We start from the raw sequence: 22,589 nt of genomic DNA, 5'->3' as shown, positions 1-22,589 counted from the left end.
ATAATATAATATAATTAATATAATATAATATAATATAATATAATATAATATAATATAATATAATATAATATAATATAATATAATATAATATAATAATATAATATAATATAATAATATAATATAATATAATATAATATAATATAATATAATATAATATAATATAATATAATATAATATAATATAATATAATATAATATAATATAATATAATATAATATAATATAATATAATATAATATAATATAATATAATATAATATAATATAATATAATATAATTAATATAATTAATATAATTAATATAATATAATTAATATAATATAATATAATATAATATAATATAATAACTCAGAATGTCTCTATGTCTTCTTGGTGTCTTAACACTGTGGGGGAGGGGTGTTCAAATTTCCCAGACAGCCAAACCTTTTAGTTAAAAGAAAGTCTTGGAACTCCTGATCAACAGGCAAAGCTCTAGTGGCAGAAAATTGGCTGTCTAGAAGTGAAACTTCCTGTCTTAATGGTCTTGGACAGGTATCCCTGAAGGCGACCCTTGTTAACTCATCTGAGCATCCTTAAAATAGCACAAGATGTGTCTGCCTAGAAATGTGTATACTTGCGTGTATTTAGGGTAAGAAACTGAACACAATTTGTCCTTGAAATAACTGAAGGAACCACCATAGACATTCTCTGTTCTGAAACGATCCAGTTAAGTTATGCATGTTTAGAGCACCTATGAATTGAAACATTAATGCTTTTAATGTACTAGTAATGCTAATGATAAATACATAAATGATGGTATCACTTTTCCTTCTTCCTTCCTTCCTTTTTCTCTCTCTTTCTTTCTTCTTTCTCTTTATTATCCTTCTTTCCTCCCTCCCTCCCCATTTCTTTCTTTTTCTTTCTTCCTTTTTTCTCTTTCCTTTCTTTCTCTTTCTTTTTTAACTTTTCTTTCTTTCTATTATCCTTCCTCCCTCCCTCCTTCCTTCTTCCTGATCTTTTCTCTTTTTTCTTTTCTTTCTTTCCCTTTCTTTCTTTTTTACTTTTCTTTCTATTATCCTTCCTTTCTCCCTCCATCCCTCCCTTCTTCCTTCCTTCCTGATCTTTCTTTTTCTTTCTTTTTCTTTCTTCTTTCCTTTCCTCCTCCTTTCCTCCCTCTCTCTTTCTTTCTCTCTTTTACATATCTCTCTTTACAGATCTTGATATATTTTTTTTGAATTGCAGAAAGAAGGAGGAGGAAAAAGAAGAGGAGGAGGAGGTTTTGACAGCGTGTATAACCCAATGCAATTCAAAACAACCCTGGGCAGCTAACAAAACATAATATTAAAAACTATAATCATGTAAGAAAAAATAAGTCAATTGGCATAAAGGGAGAATGTTTATGAAAAGTTTGAACTGTCATAATCAACTAGAAGAGGGCCAGAACAGAAAGTTTCAGTCCTAACAACATGGTGGACGGCACACTATATCTCCTCTGGAGGTAGTCCTTGATTTATGACTATAATTGAGCCAGGGATTATGGTCATGAATTGGGCCAATTGTTAAGTGGGTCATCCTATGACCACACCCGAATTATGACTTTATTTGCAATGGTTGATATGTGAATGCTGTGGTTGCCCAGCAAATACAGGGTCATTAAGTGCAGCAGTCATAAAACCAAACCCCTTTTAGCCACTAGATGGTTTCACCAGAAACTGAAAGTAAATGCCAGTATCTGGCAAAATAGAAGTTGTCAGTTGTGGTTCTGTAACCCATATGACATGGCAAATGGCATAAGTGCAGGCTGGTTGCCAAGTGTCCCAAAATGCAATCACCTGACCACAGGAAGAGGCAGTCTTTCAAAGCCAATAGGAGAAGAAATCACAGAACTTGGGGGTGGAGTTAACTAGGGACTTTCGCTTGTGGCTACGTAGGGATTCTAGGCTGAACCCTCTTTTAACGCCACCCCCAGGTTTTGCCATTTCTTCTCCACAGGTTGTAAATACCTTTTGAAGTGGGGGGGGGGAGTCTGTGTAACTTTGAATAGTCACTGCATGCCGCAAAAACGAACAAGTATATTACTACCAGAGGTGGCATTCAGCCGGTTTGGACTGGTTTGGGTGAACCAGTAGTGGTGAGATGTGTGTGTGTGCCCAACCACATGCCCAGGCTCTATGCTGTCCTATTTAGCCACGTTTTCGAAGCTGTGTACAGGTGTGCAAGCCACGTGCATGAGCAAGGTGCATACGCAGAAGGCCGCACACATGCGCGGAAGCGGAGGTGGGTTCCTACCGGTTTGTACCGGTTCAGCCAAGTAGGTAGCAACTCGGCCTGCCATGCCCCGAACCAATTCTATATCTTGGTATTTGCTTCTACGCATGCACAGAAGTCCGTTCTTTTATTACTATGATCCCAGATCATAACAAGAATGAAAAATAATAAGAAAGAAAGAAAGAAAGAAAGAAAGAAAGAAAGAAAGAGGGAAAAAAAGAAAGAAAGAAAGAAGGAAGGAAGGAAGGAAGGAAGGAAGGAAGGAAGGAAGGAAAAAAAGAAAGAAAGAAAGAAAGAAAGAAAGATAGAATAACATCAAAGGAAAGGCATAAAAAGGCTGTACATTCGGATACATAGAATGTTGGAGGTGTGGTTCTCTCGATGCTACATATTATCATATATGGTGGACCTGCCAAAAGGTTAAGGCATTCTGGATAAAAATATGGTGGGTTATGCAAAATATCTTTAAAAGAAGGATAACGTTTACTCCTCAGTTATTTTTACTAGGTATATGTACTGATTTTACAGTGGTAGACACTAATTTAATTCTGCACCTAATAACGGCAGCAAGACTGTTGGTGGCGCAATACTGGAAGAAGGAAGACTTGCCTACAATCCAAGAATGGACATTAAAAGTCACAAACTTAGCCGAGATGGCTAAAATATCGGCATATCTTAAAGATCACTCAAATGAGAGATATAAACGAGACTTAGCCTATGCTTAAGATCAGAAATGATTTATATTGTTTAAAGTTAGTTCAGTAAGAAGAAGCTAAGCTCAATGCAGAATGTCATTAATCTCTTTATTTCTTTTTCTTTTTTTTTTCAATAGATTTTGGACTGTGTTTCTTAAAAATCCATACCGTGTACGGGTTCTGGGAAGCCGGGGGGGGGGAAGAAGGGGGGGTAGGGGGTGGAGGGAGGGAGGGGCACAAAGACAAAAAAAATTGTACTTCAATGTTTTAATGATTGACGAATGATGAAATATTTGTGTTTTAAAAGAAATAAAACATTTTCTCAAAAAAAAAAAAAAGGAAAGGCATAAAAAGGAATTAAGACACAACCAATACTCAAAATAAGAGCTTTTTCTTCCTGAGTTTGAAAAGAAAGCATGACCAAACCCTGCTTGACCACTAACAGCTGGACTCAAATCCGTGAGAAAGTAGTTCAACTGATCCATAGAAGTAATGGATTTTTACGTTTATACCTGGGAACTGATGAATGTTTGCGAAACTTCGCTTTTAACAAAATGCGCAACAACCCAACCTATCCAACACGATTAAAAAAACAAGTATAAATGCACAAGTATAAAAAGAAGTATAAATGACCCTGAATTTGGTAAGGAGCTGCTTTTAAACAGCCTTCTCAGCATAAAGACGCGCATCTTTGGACAATTCACATCTTACAGCTCCCTCTGCTGGCATTTGCAAACAGATTTGCTTCTGCTCACTTCCACTTAAAGGTGTTGTAACTGACCACTGACGCCCAGATATAATTCTGTTTGAAATCTGCAAATAATTCGTTGTTTTGCATTCAAAGCAGTGGTGAAATTCATTTTTATTTTTTTTACTACTGGTTCTGTGGGTGTGGCTTGGCGGGAAGAATATTGCAAAATCTCCATTCCTAACTCCACTCCTCGGGCCAGCCAGAGGTGGTACTTGCCGGTTCTCCGAACTACTCAAAATTTCCGCCCTTGGTTCTCCAGAATCTGTCAGAACCTGCTGAATTTCATCGGTGACTCAAAGCAAAATTAATTGATTGATTATAATGGGAGGGGTTATTTTAGAAAGAAGGAAACCACGATTTAACAGATCCCTGTTTAGCAGACTTCTGAAGCAAGCTAAGCATTTATCTTGACGTTACCCCAAAGTGTGACCCGTCAAAACCGCGGAGGACAAAATCGCGCTCGACGAAAGCGCGCATTTGACGTCATCACAGCGCGACGAAAAAAATTAAAAATTGAAATAAAATTAAAATTAAAGCAAGCCGATTCACATAAAGGTAAGGGTTAGGGTTAGGGTTAGGGTTAGGTTAAGGGTTAGGGTTAGGTTTGGAGCGTTAGGGTTACGTTTAACATTAGGTTAAGGGTTAGCTTTAGGTTTAGCGTTAGGTTAAGGGTTACGTTTAGGGTTAGATTTAGGGTTAGGTTAAGGGTTAGGTTTAGGGTTAGGTTTGGGGGGTTAGGGTAAGGTTTTTGCTTTATTTTTACATTTTTCGATCACAGCGCGACAAATCTGTTGCATTCAGAGGAATATAGAGTTTCTTGAGCAGTGGGATGGATTAGAACAGGGGAGTCAAACCTGATTTCATTGAGGACCGCATGAACGTTGTGTCTGACCTCGGGGGGGAGCGTTCATGTATGGTGGGGGGGTCGTGGCTGGGGTATGCTTGGTCAGCTTGACGTCACTCGTGTTGGGGACACCTGTGATGGCCAAGCGCTAAGGCAGGACTTTCTTCAAACCCGCCCTCCTTCCCCCCTCTCATTATAATTTCTTTCTTCCTTGCCCACCCACCTCCCAAGCTCCGTTTTTGCTAGCAGAGGGCTGCAGGAGGCCATCGCAGCCGGAAACAGAGCCCAGGAAGGCTGCGTGCAGCCCTCCCGAGCTCCATTTTCACTGGCAGACGCACCGCGCACCAGTCCTTTGCTGTTTCCAGGATAGCCTGGTCTTTTCTTTTTACCAGTTTATTTATATATTTTCACATTATATACATAATGTCAGGCCTGCAAGCCATTTTTTTCTTTTGGACTTGGGGCCTGCCACACTTCCTATTATTCTACTATGTATTTTCTATTGTGGGAAAATGGGAGCGGGGATTATATGGAGTTGGGTGATATGTAGCCATAATAACATTCTTCTTAGAAACTCAAGGTCATCCTTTGTCTCTGCACCTGGCCGGAACTGGATTGGGTGGAAGCTGCCAGCGTGGCAGTGGAAGATTGGACTATGCGATGGATTTGTGGGTGTGGGGGGCAGGATCTTGAACTCTCAATTGGGTGGGAAAAACCTGGAAACTTTCAGATGTGGGTTTTCCCAGATGTGCCAACATGGCTCTCTTAATAAATTGGAACTTTGAGGAGACTTTTGCCTCAGACTCTGATTTAACCCTGACATATAAGTGTTTAGTGAACAGCATATTATCTGGATCAAGTGTGTGTGTGTGTGTGTGTGTGTGTGTATTAATACTTTCCCCACTCCTAATTTCTACCTCTACTATCCAACCATTTATAAAACAAGTTCCATGTTCCAAAATACTCTGTATCTTCTTTTTCTTTTATTTTTAGTGTCAATCTGTTCAAGTCTGTTCAAGTCTGCAAAATCTATTTTAAAAAAAAATACATCCTCTTCCTAGAGGCCTTGAGTTTGACCCCCTTGGATTAGAAGATCTCCAACAGTGGTGGGTTTCAAAATTCGTTAGAACCTCTTCTGTAGGTGTAGCCTGCTTTGTGGGAGTGGCTTGCAGGCCATGTGACCGGGTGGGAGTGACTTGGCAGCCATGTGACTGGGTGGGAGTGCCCAACTTGTAAAATGTGGTGAAACTCACTTAACAACGCTCTTGCTTAGCAACCAAAATGTTGCCTCAGAGACTCTGGCATTTGAAGCACGCAAGTCTTAAAGCTGTCAAGTTACAAGAACCTTGCACCCCTAACCCTTTAGGAAAAAAACCTCCAGGGGTGTTCAAACTTGACAGCTTTAAGACTTGTGGACTTCAACTCCCAGAATTCCTCCTCTCGCTCGTCATCTTGATGATGTGCGGACAGGCGGGGGGAGGGAGCTGGAACTGGTTCTAAAGAGCACTGTAGATTTGTGGAACCTCTTCTATAGAAGAGGTTAGAACTGGCAGGAACCCACCTTTGATCTCCAAGGTCTCTTCCACTCTGTTATTCTGCTTTCGGTTAACTCTAATGTTGATTGAGCAATTCTGTCATCAAATCACAATCAACTCTTAGTGACTACATAGATTTTCTCCAGGATACCCTGTCCCCAACCTGTTCCTTCAGATCTTCCCATGCAACACCTAAACATCAATCAATCAATCAATCAATCAGAACTTGTCCTTCTGAATCCCATTTTCAACCCAGATTTTCCCATTCTTTGAGCAAAATACAACCCCAAAAGATGTGTTGTGTTTAGCTATTGAGCATCTTATTAATAGATTCTTAATAAGTATTTATTAATAATTTATTAGTAATAATTTAACAATGAATGGACACATTGATTTATTAATAAATAAATTATTAATTATAATAATTTCTTAATAATCTAAGTAATAAAAGAGACTGGACAACCATTTGTCTGAAATGGTACAGGGTCTCCAGCTTGCACAGGGGGTTGGACTAGAAGACCTCCAAGGCCCCTTCCAGCTCTATTATTCTATGTTCTCCAAAAAGATTCCAGTAACATAAACAGTAATTACAATCCACAATGTTTCACACTTGATGCAGAAAAAAACATCTCAACTTTTTATTTAAGGAACACTTGGCTTTGCTAAGATTTGTCTCCATTCTACGGGCAGATGAAATTCAGCAAAAACTCAAAAAATGTTCCATGTCCTCACACTGAAACCTCCCATTTTCATAAGGCGAAATCTGTGTGTCCACAGAGGACATTAAAAGGGGGCTTGAAGGAGGTAATTACCATATTTTTCAGACTATAAGACGCACCAGTGTATAAGACGCACCAAGATTTCGAAGGAAAAAAATGTTTTTGTCCCCCCCGGCCCCCAGGAGTACTCTGCAGGCTTCAGCAGGGCTGGGGGAAGGCAAAAACTCCTCTGTTTTTGTGAAAAAAGGGCAGAAAATGGGCCATTTTGTGCAAAAACGAAGACATTTTTGCCTTCCCCCAGCCCTGCTGAAGCCTGCAGAGGGCTCCTGGGGGCTGAGGGAAGTTAAAAACGCCTCCATGTTTGCAAAAAAACCAGCCTATTTTTCCCAAAAATGGGATGCGGGAACAGGGCTTCGGGAGACCAAAAATGGCTGTATTCGGTGTATAAGACGCACCAACATTTCCACTCTCTTTTAAGGGGGGGGAAGGTGCGTCTTATACTTTGAAAAATTGTGGCACGACAAAACCGCGGTCCACTAAAGCGCGCCCGATTAAAGCGCGTACCTGACGTCATCAGCAGCGCGACAAATACGACCGCGGAGAAAAAAAGGGCGCTTTTAAAAGCGCTTTTAAAAGCAAGCCGATTCACCTTAAGGTAAGGGTTAGGGTTAGGGTTAGGTTAAGGTTAGGTTTAGGGTTAGGTTAAGCGTTAGGGTTAGGGTTAGGGTTAGGTTAAGGGTTAGGTTTAGGGTTAGGTTTCGGGGGGTTAGGTTTCGGTTTACGCGTTAATTTTAGCTTTACCGCTCAGTGTGCTTTTTTCGTCGCGCTGTGATGACGTCAGGTACGCGGTTTCGTCGAGCGCGCTTTAGTCGACCGCGGTTTTGTGGTGGAACCTGAAAAATATGGTATTCAATAGCTGCAAACAGCACAACCAAGGGAGGAGTGAGAAACCTGTGCTCTTAGCAGCTTTTGCCCACATGATGAGGCATGCTGGAAAATGTAGTCTGTTGATATCTACAGGACCATCGGCTGCCCACCCCTGCTGGAATGAATCCTGCAAACAGTTCAATAATGAAAAGACACTGGATTAACATATTTCCTCTTTATAACAGATAATACAACGTTTAACTCTTATCGAGTCACATTTTTTCCCCACTGACTGCAACAACATCACTGGTAGAGTCAGCTAGAGAAACACCGAATGGTATTGGAACCGGAAACCTCAAACAGAGCAAGTTGTTTTGGAACCAAATATGTAGATGCCATTTTTAGTTTTCAAGTACAGAGAGATTGATAGGCCCGCCCTATGTCTGGAAGACCCAAGATTCTTTTGACCATCATCACAACAGCATCTCTCGGTGTTTAGCAATATGAGAAGCTCACCCCCACTCATGGAACCTGGCTTCCAAATATCTGTAAACCTGCTTCCTCTTTTTCCAACAATCGATGAACACACAAGAGGGTGAAGTTTTAATACCGTGCTAATTTTTCATCCCGAACGAATATAAGCACGGATAAGAAACCGAAATCCCGTGAGAATGTAAAGTTTAAGCTAGAGAAGCTTTGTAGATGTATCGCGTAACGTCTGCCCATACTTCAAATCTAATAGATCTGCAGGGCAACGGTTCCAGAAGGTTGACCCAGAGATGCAACTCGCAGATCCAAGGTTCCCATCTCTTGATGTCTTCCGACCTTCTCTTTCATACGAACTTTGAATCTGGATGAAGTTGTTCTTCCAGCAATATCAGAATGACGATTCTGGTGGGCATACTCTGGATTTTTTTATGCCATCCAGATCTATTAGACTTCCCAGGAGGAAGCCCAAGATAGCTGCTTCGTGTCTCATTCATGATATCAGAGGAAGATGAGAACATGGAGCTGCTTTAATGGATAGGATATGGATTACAGTCCTCTAACCGTAGGACTTTGCATAATCTGCTCACTCGCTCTCCATTAGGTTGTATTTTGTTCTGGCGTATCGTTCTAGTGGTCTAGAGGGCCACCATCGTTGACAATGGCCTTGGCCACTGGGGTAACAAGAGTTGTAACTTGAAACATCTGAATGACTTTAGGCTATGAAAAACCGATGAGCTATATTGTTGGTTACTGGCCAATCCTCTGCCCCATTGTTTTTTTAAGAGAACTGGTCCAACATTATTGTACAGGTGTACCTAGGTGTGCATAATTGTAACATGGGTATGGATGTTCACCTCTATATAGATACATTACAATGATATGCCAATAATTCATGGGTTTGCAAGATTTCACAGAAGGCCTCAAGAGAAGGAGAACTTGCTGGTCTTAATGGAAATCTGATGAATTCCTTGCCGTTCTTTTGTTCATTGGGTGAGGAGCCTACAACCAGAACTCTGCCAAACTTTGACATGTGTACGTCACCTGAAATGCACAGCTAAATAATGATGAGATCTACCTAAACATCCGAGGAAAAGAAAAGCAAGGAGACCCATCATCAAGGACTCCTAAAATTATAGAACAGGCAGCTCAGACTAAGTCTGGGATTATTTGTGTCCCTGGGACACTCACAATGACTGCTTCGAAACATACGTTAAAATTCTAGATGTTTTTGTTGACGTCCAGGTGATCATCATGAACGTTGGAAAAAATAATATGTGTGTGTGTGTGTGTGTGTGTGTGTGTGTGTGTGTGTGTGTGTGTGGTGGGAGAGAGGATGGGTGAATCCTTGTATTTCCTATCACACAGGAAGATAACCAGGAGCAAGCTCTACCACCTAGTTGAATATTTTGGGAGTGTGCCTGCGATGTAACAACGTTTTGCTGCAAAAGACACTGTAGCCAGAGTCAGCATATTGAAACTGCTCCTAAGGCAGGGGTGAAATGCTACAGGTTCGGGCCAGTTCACCCGAACTGGTAGTAAAAATGCTACTGGTTCGCCCGAACCGGTAGTAAAAGAAATGCTACCAGTTCAGGTGAACTGGTTTTTCCGATGATCAGCCGGGACATGCCATTCCCCACCCTCGATGTTCGCTTACCTTTGCAGGTGAGCGCACATCGCTACCGAACCGGTAGCAAAGGTGAGTGGATTTCACCCCTGTCCTAAGGTCATCTCACACAAGGGACCCCAGTCTCTCCAAATATACTGGGTTTCTATCATTCCCAACTAGAATAGCCAATATGGGTCCAATGCTGGTTAGAACACCGATACATGGGGGGTGGGAGTGGGGAGAAGCCCCTGTGGGATAATGGTGGAATAGCACCTAATCAAAGAGGTGAAACACACACCAACCACCACCTGGGAGGAAAAGGTTCGGAGATGGCTAGCAAATCTGGTGCTAACCAGTGAATGCTTGGACTGTCATCATTCCATAGCCAGTATGTTTTTTCCCCTGGAATTCTGCTTTTCATTCTCCTTTTCAAAATCTTGAGCCTTCCCTCCAAGTCTGCTGATGTGTTTATAAGTCGACGTAGGCTGGATCCAGGTCCATCCTATGAGCTTCTCCAAAGATGAGGAATGTGCAAAGGCCAAGGGCATTCACAACGGCCACGAGATTGAAAACAGACACCCAGGAGCCTGTGTTTTCGATGAGGTGTCCAGCTAGGTACACACAAATAACACCTGGGTGCAGAGGGAAAACACAAAAGTGAGTGCGCTGTCTCTCTCTCTCGTTTTTCTTTTCAACAATCTTGGTTCAACCCAGAGATTCTTACTTTGGGCTATTCCGTTGACAACCAACAAGTTTAGATTACTACAACTCGCCCCACCTGGGGCTGCCCTTGGAGACTACCCAGAAGCTGCAATAAGTGCAGAATACAGTTGCTCACCCATTAATGGGAGCAGTCTAATGTTGTCCCATTGTCACAGCGGTACCACGAGAGTTGCAGGAATGGGTGGTTTGTTTCTGGGTACAATTCAGGGGGCTGCTTAGAGCTGATACAGCTTGGGGGTTCGGTTATCTTCAAGAACATTTACTCCACCTAGAACAGGGTTTCCCAACCTTGGCCATTTTAAGACCTGCGGACTTCAACTCCCAGAATTCCCCAGCCAGCATACTAATAATAAGGTGTACAGCTAATAAAAGGAAGGGGAAAAGATTAAAGAGGGTGGGTGAATAATAATACTGCAGCCACCCCCTATGGGTTAATATACATCAGGTGTCCAGTTCGGATCTGACAAGGGGGCATCCTGGAAAATGTCTACCCATGTCTACCCAATGCGAAGAGGAAACATGCTAGCAGTTTGGGGCGCAAGCTAGCCATGCCCACCCAGCTGGCCACGCCCACCTAGCTGGCCATGTTCAGTGAGTGATGTCAAGCTGGCCACGCCCTCCCAGTCAGCTACACCCGCCCAGCCCCCCAAGGTCAACCACAGCCCCGATGTGGCCCTCAGTGAATTTGAGTTTGACACCCCTGATATACCTACACTTTGGGGGGTGGGATTCCCTTAGTAGTCAGCTTGTTATTTCCTAACTGTGGGCTGAAATCTAATTCCATAGTCCATCCAGTTGGTCCTAGGAATACAAATATAGCTGAGAAGCCATTAGGGGAATGATGAATTGTCTGAAACACCATAACATACCCAGTAAAGCGCCACCTGTGTTTGCCACACCTAAGGAAAGATAAAGAAAAGAAGGTGATGTGTAAATTCAACAAGTATTTGATATCCTTCCACTCATATCGTTTCTGTCATCTCTCCCTCCATCAAGGACACTGCCATCTCCCTGAGAGTTTGAACAGTTTCTTCCTCTCAATCGAAAGGAAAATTTATCCTTCTACTTTTTCTTCAGGGAATTACTTCTCTTCCCCTTTTTTTAATCAGGGTGTTTCTTCGAATGGTTATAATTCCTCTCCTTTTGGCCCTACAAATAGTCCTGAATCTTTTTTTGCTACCCTCAAGCCATCCCTGATAATCTATATACTGTTAAAACTCTCTTGTCCATTTGTAACCTTGAACTGAGGGATAAGGTGTATCACAAGAGCAACAATTTTTGAATCCATTGTTTGGCTGACACAAAAGAGAATTGTGTTTCGCCAGCTCTTTTCACTCAAGTCCCTCTGATTTATTTATTTATTTATTTATTTATTATTTATTTATTTATTTGTCTTGTATGCCGCCCACTCCCGGAGGACTCACAAAAGACAAGGGAAAGGGGGGAACAAGACAAAGACAACATATTAAAAACAAAACCAACATTCACAATTTCTATGGAGGTAGATGCTTCTCAGCTCCCCCCAGCCTGCTGGAACAGCCAGGACTTGGTGGCTTTGCGGAAGGCCGGGAGGGTAGTAAGGATCCAGATCTCAACAGGGAGCTCGTTCCAGAGGGCCGGAGCTGTAACAGAGAAGGCTCTCCCCCGGGGAGTCGCCAGCCGACATTGGCTGGCAGATGGAATCCGGAGGAGACCCAACCTGTGCGATCTAATTGGTCTGAGAGAGGTAATCGGCAGGAGGCGGTCTAGCAGGTACCCAGGTCCGATGCCATGTAGGGCTTTATAGGTAGCGATCAGCACCTTGAAGCAGATTTGGAGACTAATAGGTAGCCAGTGCAGCTCGCGGAGGATAGGTGTAACGTGGGTGTACCTTGGTGCACCCACAATCACTCGCGCGGCTGCATTCTGGACTAATTGGAGTCTTCGAAAACTCTTCAAGGGCAGCCCCATGTAGAGCGCATTACAATAATCCAGTCTTGAGATCACAAGGGCGTGAGTGACTGTCTGAAGGGCCTCCCGATCCAGGTAGGGTCGCAATTGGTGCACCAGGCGAACCTGGGCAAAGGTCCCCCTGGTCACAGCCGACAGATGGTGTTCTAGAGTCAGCTGTGGGTCCAGGAGGACTCCCAAATTGCGAACCCTCTCTGAGGGGCGTATAATTTCACCCCCCAGCCTGAGAGATGGAACAGTTGGACAATCTTTGGGAGGGAACATCAGAAGCCACTCGGTCTTGTCTGGATTGAGTGCCAACTTGTTTGCTCCCATCCAGACTCTAACAGCCTCCAGGCACTGGCACATCACTTCTACTGCTTCGCTGAGTTGGCACGGGGCAGACAGATACAGCTGCGTTTAAAATCATCAGGAGAGAAAGGATGTTTCTCTATGATGTATTTATTTATTTATTTATTTTATTTTAGTTAGTTAGTTAGTTTGTCACTCATGTGCAAGATAACAGAAATAAGAATAAATATAAATAAGAACACAGGAAATAGGTACAAATAAACGGGGACAGTAGGACAGGGACATTAGACACGCTGATGCGCTTATGCACGCCCCTACAGACCTCTTAGGAAAGGGGTGAGGTCAACAATAGACAGTTTCGAGATTGAAGCTGTGGGGGTTTGAGGATGTAACAACAGAGTTAGGTAGAGCATTCCAGGCATTGACCACTCTGTTGCTGACGTCGTATTTTCTGCAATCGAGTTTGGAGCGATTTACCTTGAGTTTGTATCTATTTGTTTGCCCGTGTATTATTGCGCTTGAAGCTGAAATAGTCACTGACAGGTAGGACATTGTAGCAGATAATTTTGTGTACTACGCTTAGGTCAGAGCATAGGCGGCGTAGTTGTCCAAGCCTAAAATTTCGAGCCTGGTGGCCTAAGGCAGTGGTCCCCAACCCCGGGTCCGCGGACCGGTGCCGGGCCGTGGAGTACCTGGCACCGGGCCGTGCAGCGGCCGGGGCCATGCAACGGCCGACTCTTCACTCATGCAGCGCCGTCGCCGGAGGGGGGGAGCTGCGCGGAAGCACAGGAGCAAGTGAGGCGAGGAGGAAGAATCCCCCGCTACTACACCACCTCCGCCCCCTCCCCGAGTCAGCCGTCCTCTCAGTGAACGCCTCCGCCTCTTTCTCCTTTCTCGCCTCAGTCGGCTCGCCTGGAAGCGAGGCGAGGAGGGGGCGGACCATGCGCTGGAAGCGGAGCCCTTGGAGGCCCTGGCGGCTTCCCCGCCCGGCCTTGGCTTGTGAGAAGGAACGGCGGGAGAGGGAGAGAGAGAGAGAGAGAGAGAGAGAGAGAGAGGGAACGTCGGGCAGCCGAGGGCGGGGGGGGGTGTCTTTTGAGGGGAGATGGGGGGCAGCGTACGGTGGAAAAGCGGCGGTCTTGCCCACCCCTTCCCTGCCTCCCGCCCGCTCCAGTTGCCGCAGCCAGGGGTGGGGGCTCGGTGCCTGAAGTCTCTTGCCTCTCTTCCAAAATTTCGCCAATGGGCATCGGTGAAGCGCGCTCTTTCTCTTCCTCACAAAACACATTTCCTTTCCCCCCACGCGTAGTTATTGGCGATATGGACTCTTGGAGGCTGCGCTCCCGGGTCGCGTTTCCTTTTTGCAGCCCACAAGAATGCCTGGTTCTGAGCCTCAAAAAACGAGAGTTCTCTTAAGGCTGCAAAAAAGGAATATACTTTGGTCCTTGAAGCGCTTTTCCTGTTATTTAGACATTATATATATACGTACGTACATACGTACGGTATGTATGTATGTATATATATATATATATATATATATATATATATATATATATATATATATATATATATATCTATCTATCTATCTATCTATCTATCTATCTATCTATCTATCTATCTATCTATCTATCTATCTATCTATCTATCTATCTATCTATATATATATATATATATATATATATGTCTGTAGTCCATAATATAGTGATGATTTTAAAAAAAAATTAGTTGAGCACATGGAATCTTTTTTCTTTTAGTATATTTTGGAGGTGGGGGCCCACTTTGTTATTTAAGATAGTATCTCCTTTTATATATGGTAGTGAAGATACCTAATACTCCCACCCCCTATTTCCCCCACGACAATCAATGTGTCGTCGCGAACAACGCCCCCCACCCCTGCGCGCGCTCAGCGGGCCACGGTAAAATTATCAAAGGCTGACTGGTCCGCAGCGATAAAAAGGTTGGGGACCACTGGCCTAAGGGATTCTGTGGTGAGCAGAGGAGTGGAGGACTCTTCTCGTGAAATACCCCTGGACTCGCTCACTTGTGTTAATGGTCCGATATACAGTGCGGATTCCAGACAGAAGAGCTGTATTCGAGAATTGGTCTAGCAAAGGTTTTGTATGCCCTGATTTGCAGTACAGTATTACCGGAGAAGAAGCTTCCCAAGATTAGGTTAACAACTCTTAATGCCTTTCTGGCAATGCTGTTACAGTGATCTCTGGCTCATTGTTTCCATTCATTCTTCGTTCATTCAGTGACATTCATTCACACCCTGCAGGAAAATGTGTGTCATTCAGATCTTAAGGCATAATATAAGGAAGGCAGGTGTGTATTCCTTTTGTGGCTTCACAAAGATTAGTTCACTTATTCAAGCTCTCTAATTATTCTCAGTCCATGATAATTACCGACCAAGATGTCTAAAGGGTTGTTTTAATGGTCCCAATAATCTGTGCTAATCCAGATTTTCAAAGAAAGCCAGAACCTTTGCAATTACAAAAAAAATTGGTGTCAAGGATAAATGATGGTCCCTTTCTGGCAATTTTGCCTTCAGATGGTATTTTGTGGTGATATAATTAAGGTGATTTTTTCCTGACTGGGTACAAACCAAGGAGCTCAGAAACAGCTAATGGGATACAATACAATGCAACAGCAGAGTTGGAAGAGACCTTGGAGGTCTTCTAGTCCAACCCTTGTGTAGGCAGGAAACCCTATACCATTTCAGACAAATGGCTATCTAACATCTTCTTAAAGACTTCCAGTGTTGGGGCACTCACAACTTCTGGAGGCAATTTCTGTTCCACCGATTAATTGTTCTAACTTTCAGGAAGTTTCTCCTCAGTTCTAAATTGTTTCTCTCCTTGATTAGTTTCCGCCCATTGCTTCTTGTTCTACCCTATACGATGATCTCAAAAGCTAAGCAGGGTTAAGCCAGGTTAGCATTTGGATGGGAAGAGAGGTGGGTTCCTACAGGTTTGCATCGGTTCAATGGAACCGGTAGGGGAAATGGCAATGGTGTCTCTGAACCGATAGGGACAGCATGCTAACCACGCCCCTGAACCGGTTCCTCTTTTTTTGACCTTTTTCAATGTGTGAACTGGAAAAACAAATATACGCCAACAGAAGAAAACGTGATTAAAAAAAGTACTGAAGTGCGCTAAAATGGACAGACTCACAAAAGAACTAAAAGACAAAGAGGAATCCGAGTACTACTTAGTATGGAATCTGTTGTGGCCTGGCAGGAGCCGTTGGAGCTGCCGCCAGACTCCAACAGCGAGGGGTCTTATGAGTCGACCCTGGAGGAGGTGGAGGCCCCTGGACAGGGTTCCGACTCCGAGCAGGGCGGGGAGAGACTGGTTGGCCACCAGGTGGCGCCTGAGCCTTGGATCAGTGGGGAGGAGTGAGTGATCCAGAAAACACCTGTGAGTTGCTCCGGGATGCATGCCGTCGAAGGGCTACTCGGCGTCAAGAACAACTGCGTAATTACAGGAGGTGATTACACTCAGCTGATGCTCATTAAGATCCTCTCCTGATTATAAAAGAGACTGCTTGTGCCACGCCCTTCTTGCAGAAGTCAACATTAAGGACTAACAAGAAACAAACTCGGCAGGCTGGATTGCTGCCAGAGTTTGTTTGCATTGCTGCAAAGTTTTGTAGGACTTGCTGCCAGAGTGCTTATCTCTTTGTTTATGTGGCTTGCAGCCAACGAGAGTCTGGACTCATTAAAAAACATTCTCATTTACGTTGGTTTCGGCTTTCGTTCCTGGACGAAGAAAGGGGGGGGGGGTCAGAACAGGAATCTATGGTACAAATGGCTAGAGGAAAGAGGTAAAGAATAGGAAAGCAATAATGGGGGGGAAAAAGATGAAGAGGGCAGAAAATAAATACATGAATAATACATACATAATTAAGCAGAATTAACAAGTCGGGAATAATATAAGATAGAGTGTATATAAAAATAGTATGAAATAAGAAATATAAGAGAATCAAATGTACATATAAGATGTATTGTAAGGAACCAATAGAGATAAAAGATATGTAAATATATATAGGGAAAAATATGGTATTTTTCGGAGTATAAAATGCACCTTTTTCCCTCAAAAAAGAGGTTGAAAATCTGGGTGCGTCTTATACACTGAATACAGCATTTTTTTTGCCCCCCCCCCCCCGAAACCACCCCCCCCTTCACCACAATGGCCATGCATAGCCTTTAGGAGGCTTCCAGGGTGCTCCCGGAGGCTGGGGAGAGCAGAAATGAGCAGAAAACGGCCTGTTTTTTGCTCAATTGTGCCCCCCGTAGCCCCCAAGAGCACTCTGAAAGCCTCCTAAAAGCTATCCATGCCCTTTTTTTGACAATTTTTTGCGAAAAACGGGCCATTTTTGCTTGTTTTTGGCCCCACCCCCACCCTCTCAGGAGCACTCTACAAGCCTCCTAAAGGCTATTCATGCCCTTTTTTAATTAAAAAAAATGGGCGAAAAACTGGCCGTTTTTGGGAGGTTTGCAGAGTGCAAAAACTTTATTTTTCTTAATTTGCCTCTTCAAAACCTTGGTGCATCTTATCCTCCGGTGTGTCTTATACTCTGAAAAAATACGGTAGATAGATATAGAAGTATAAGGTATATATGTATGGATAAAAGAAACATAATGGATATTTAAAAGATGTAGCAGTGTTGCAAAGATGATAAAAATGTATATTAGAAAATAAAAAATTCTAAAAATTAAAAAATAAATGTTCTGCGCATGCGCAGACCTCTTTATAGGCAAAATTGCACACACACCAAACGGGCAGTAATGCCCGGAAGAAACCCACCCTTGGATGGGAGCCCAATCAGGACTCCCAAGAGCCGAGGTGGCGGAGTGGTTAGAGTGCTGTACTGCAGCCACTTCAGCTGACTGTTATCTGCAGTTCGGCTGTTCAAATCTCACCGGCTCAGGGTTGACTCAGCCTTCCATCCTTCCGAGGTGGGTAAAATGAGGACCCAGACTGTGGGGGCGATATGCTGACTCTGTAAACCGCTTAGAGAGGGCTGAAAGCCCTATGAAGCGGTATATAAGTCTAACTGCTATTGCTATAATCTTCCCTGGGAAATTGGAAAAACATCCCGGAAATGGAAAGCCAATTCCATAATTGTGGCCGGGAAAACTATATGGACACAACTGTGAAGTCCTCAGAGTCCCCTGTTTGACTTGAAATATATATTATAATAGGAAAAAAAACACAATTTTTGCTCACCGAACAATAAACCCGCACACGAAGGAGCCAGATCCTGAATATTGACTGAGATGCCACTGTAGGAAAAAAATAAATAAAGATGTTTTACAACCGAAACTCAATTAGCTGTTAAATTGGCAGCATTTGGAATGAGTTAAAACATTTGATTGTTGTGTTTGTAGGCCTCTGGGTTGAGTACCTTCGTAGCAGGAAGCATGTAGCTTTCCTTAACTCAAAAGAAGATTAATCTTAATTATTCATGCTACCAATGGGCCCTAAGACCTTTTGCTATTTCTAATGATCACTGATCATTTATACTACGAATGCCCCTCTTGTTTCTCTCTTTGTCACCTTCAATTGGGTGAAATGATGCATGATAGGCCAACCATTTTTGAATCAAAGTATCTCAAATGGGCTAGTTTAAAGGATCCAAAATCCATTGCTCCCTTGGGATTTTCAAGGATCTTCAGACCAGTTGTATTGAGAACATTGTAACCAATGCAGCAAAGCTGCAGTCAGCTGCGGCCATGTGGTCGTGGTTTGTGACACTTCCTGCTGGCTTTCCACAAAGAAACACATTGGGGAAGCCAGCAGGAAGTCAGAGCTCGCTCCTGCTGCCAATGCTTTTTTGCCCATTCAAGATCAGAAGGTTTGGGGTAAGGATATATCTCTGAAATGATGACCCAACAAGTCAGGGAGATGAATAGTTGTCTGACACATCTATTCATCTCACTAGCTTCACTAGCAGTGGTGGATCTTCCATCCCAAGGACCGGCCCATGGATTTCCACTGCTCTCCTCTCCTCTGCCTTATGCGCATCCATGCATCAGGCACTGGACCCAGTTCCCCCTCTTCCTCAACAGCCACCTCCAGACCTGGGGGCTGTTGACTCTCCATCTGAGGGCTGACGGACGACCAAGGCTCCGCCCTTCCCCCCCCCCTCTGCCAGCTCCATTCCTTCTTCCTCTCAAATTACCTTGATGCTGACCCTGACTCCCACGCTGCCCCCTCCTCTGATTCAGCTGCTGGAGGGGCCGGCGGCCAACAAGCCACCATCAGAGGTGGTATTCAGCAGGTTCTGACCAGTTCTGGAGAACCAGTAATGGAAATTTTGAGTAGTTCAGAGAACTGGTAATTCCCACCTCTGGCTGGCCCCCATCTATTCTCTTCCTCCCGAGTCCCAGCTGATCGGGAGGGAATGGGGATTTTGCAGTAAGCTTCCCCTGGAGTGGGGAGGAAATGGGGATTTTACAGTATCCTTCCCCTGCCACACCCCACCAAGCCACGCCTACCAAGCCATGCCACGCCTATCAAGCCACACCCACGGAGCTGATAGTGAAAAATTTGAATCCCAACCCTGGCCACAACAATTGTACCTACGTTTTTCATACTCGGCAACTTTAACACACATGGACTTCAACTCCCTGAACTCCCCAGCCAACATTTAGAAGTTGTGGTGTTTACCTGTGGTTGAAAGTCTGAAGTCCAATACTGGCTGAGGCGAAGGCTACTGCTTGGCAAAAGCTGGTGGAGTAACCTATCCCTAAGGCGAACAGACTGGATACCCCTGATCCGATGACCTCAAAGGAAATTAAAAGACTTGGTTAATATACAGGCTATTACTTACAATGTATGTATGTATGTATGTATGTATGTATGTATGTATGTATGTATGTATGTATGTATGTATGTATGTATATTGTGTCACAACCCCTGGTATGCCCAAATATGGGAGGAAGCATACTGCTTCCTTTCTCTGTCTATCGGCTCACCACAGGAGACCATCCAGACAGAAAGCCATTATTTTTAATGTTGCCTTTGTTACATTTGTGCTGCATTTGTGTTGATAATACTATATTAGTCTCCCTTTATTTATCAGCACAAATGCAACGTATATATATATATATATATATATATATATATATATATATATATATATATATATATATATATATATATATGTGTGTGTGTGTGTATATTTAAAGTATATACTATATATATATATATTTAAAGTATATTTAAAGTATATATTTAAAGTATATATATATATACTTTAAATATATATATATATATATATATATATATATATATATACTTTAAATATATACTTTAAATATACTTTAAATATATATATATATATATATATATATATATATATATATATATATATATATATATATATATATATATATATATATATAGTATATACTTTAAATATACTTTATATAGATAGATAGATAGATAGATAGATAGATAGATAGATAGATAGATAGATAGGGAGGGAGGGAGGGAGGGAGGGAGAGAGAGAGAGAAAGAGAGAGAGAGACTTTAAATATATACCTTTCACCCTGGCCTGGCTGATAAGGAGTCGAGCCCTGTAGCTCAATGGTTAACACATCTGCCTTAGAGGCAATAGAGCACAGGTTCGATTCCCAGCAAGGGTATGGCTAGCTGATGAGAGCCAAATAGCTTGAAATAGATCTATACTAGTCTCCCTTTATTTATTTATCAGCACAAATATAGCACATGTATGTATGTATGTATGCATGTATATATATGTATATATGTATATATATATATATTTCCCCATAGCATATATACACCGTTTCACTGGTGTCTGATTCTAAGCAGGTCTCTGAAACAGGAATAAGCTTAAAGACTGAACGTAAGATAAATCTAACAATCTAATACCGGCAAATAACTCCACAACCATCAAAGCATCCAGCACAGTGTAATGCAGAAGAGATTGAAACATAGGTAGCTTTCGATTTACGACCACAATGGAGCCCAAAATTTCTGCTGCAAAGTGGGACAGTTGTTAAGTGCATTTACCCCATTTTACGACCTTTGTCTTGGCACAAGAATGCCCTATGAGTTAAATAACTAAGAATACCAAAAATATCACAAGGGGTCCATTTATCCTTGGCACCCATGGAGATATAACCTTTTGTTCGTTCTCGGTAACAATATTGAAATATTTTCTCCCTCTTACCTGCATAAATTTACGAGCAGTGATCGGTTTGCATCCTGAAAGCAGAAAGAGAAACAATCAGCTAATCAGGACAGACCCACTTTTCTTTACTGGAGGGAGAGGAGGACAGATTGCCAGCAATTTTGGTTGGCCACACAATTTGCAACAGGCTTTTTAAAAAAAAGAATAAAGCACATATGTTTAAAGTTGGGTTAAAAACTTCAATCAGGAGTATTTCTATTCTGTTTTTTTGGTGGGGAGGGTGGAACCAATGGATTGATCATGTACCACTAAATCAGTATTGATTCTTAGCTACCATATAGATAGATTTTTCTCTCCGGATTGATTTAAAAACAAAAAAGGAAAATAATTCTGGCAGGTGCAAATAACTAGGGCTGTGTATCCTTTTTAGAGATGTAGTTGCTTAAAGAACTCTTGAGATGTGCCAGATTTATACCACCTGTTAGGGACGTAGCCCTAGTCTTGGCAAAGAAAGAAAGAAAGAAAGAAAGAAAGGAAGGAAGGAAGGAAGGAAGGAAGGAAGGAAGAAAGAAAGAAAGAAAGAAAGAAAGAAAGAAAGAAAGAAAGAAAGAAAGAAAGAAAGAAAGAAAGAAAGAAAACACATGGCCGGCAAGCCACTCCCACCAGGTCACATGGCTGGCAAGCCACTCCCACAAAGGAGGCCACACCCACAGAGTAGGTTCGAAAAATTTTTGAAACTCACCACTGGTGTATATACTTCAAGACTGCTTATAGTCTGTTTCAGAGACTATTTATCCTATTTTTGTTACGCAAGTAAAGCTATTATTTGTTTTACCTTCAGTGGCTGTGAGTGACTATTCAGTGGCTTATTCATTACTAACTTCTGCTGCAGAACTCTAATCCCCTAACGGGGATAGACTTAACACCACCTACATATTTTGATGGCGCAATGTGGAACTGCATTGGAAGTGCTGCAAAGCTTTTAGTGAAAACCATGTTTAATTCTCCTTTGCCTTTAATATTTGTCATATCCTACCTTTAATCTACCCTTCCTCACCCCAGTTTAGAAGCAACACTTTGCACACTTTGAAGTGCCCAAGAAGTAAATATTAAGGAGAGAAGCCTTAAACCACCGCAAAACCAACCATATTTTTCCCCCAACCCTGAGCAGTAACAGCATGTCGCTGTTGTGTTGTGAATTGGACAACACAGAATTAAAGGAACCAATAATAAAATACCTTGACTGATGCATTGATCGGAGAGGAATCCAGCAAACAAACTGATTGGAATTGCCACCAGCCAAGGAATGACATTAAAAATCCAGCCCTGGAAAAAAAGATACCGCAGAAATAAGTATCTGTAGAGCCTCCATGATCAGAAAAGAATCAGCTATAAAGGTTTAAAGCAGGGGTCGGAGGTGGTATTCAGCTGATTTGGACCAGTTTGGATGAACCGGTAGCTCTGGCAATCAGTTGGCCCAGGGGTGGGTTCCTGCCAGTTCTAAGCTCTTCTATAGAAGAGGTTCCACAAATCTACAGTGCCATTTAGAACCGGTTCCAGCTCCCCCCCCCCCCCGCCCGTCCGCACATCATCAAGATGAAGAGCGAGAGGAGGAATTCTGGGAGTTGAAGTCCACAAGTCTTAAAGCTGTCACGTTTGAACACCCCTGGGGTTTTTTTTTCATAAAGGGTTAGGGGTGCAAGGATCTTGTAACTTAAC

General features: G+C 42.6%; 1 protein-coding gene across 1 annotated transcript in view; it reads right to left on the bottom strand.

The window, feature by feature from the left end:
• Positions 1-7,687: 7,687 nt before the first annotated feature.
• SLC17A9 (solute carrier family 17 member 9) overlaps positions 7,688-22,589 on the bottom strand; it is a 46,835-nt gene continuing 31,933 nt past the window's right edge. The window contains exons 8-13 of the mRNA XM_087720581.1: positions 22,109-22,196; positions 20,910-20,944; positions 19,382-19,497; positions 17,939-17,994; positions 11,342-11,371; positions 7,688-10,381 (exon numbers count right to left, since the gene is read on the bottom strand). Of these exons, the coding sequence (XP_087576707.1) occupies positions 10,218-10,381; positions 11,342-11,371; positions 17,939-17,994; positions 19,382-19,497; positions 20,910-20,944; positions 22,109-22,196 (489 nt within the window). The 3' untranslated portion in view covers positions 7,688-10,217. The remainder of the gene's footprint in view (positions 10,382-11,341; positions 11,372-17,938; positions 17,995-19,381; positions 19,498-20,909; positions 20,945-22,108; positions 22,197-22,589) is intronic.

The sequence above is a fragment of the Thamnophis sirtalis genome, unplaced genomic scaffold (assembly GCF_051295495.1).
Source record: "Thamnophis sirtalis isolate CommonGarterSnake01/CBP01778 unplaced genomic scaffold, rThaSir2_p1.2 scaffold_7, whole genome shotgun sequence".
In the NCBI taxonomy this organism is placed as follows: domain Eukaryota; kingdom Metazoa; phylum Chordata; class Lepidosauria; order Squamata; family Natricidae; genus Thamnophis; species Thamnophis sirtalis.
The sequence above is the reverse complement of the archived record's forward strand: the minus strand, read 5'-3'. Positions and strand labels throughout refer to the sequence as shown.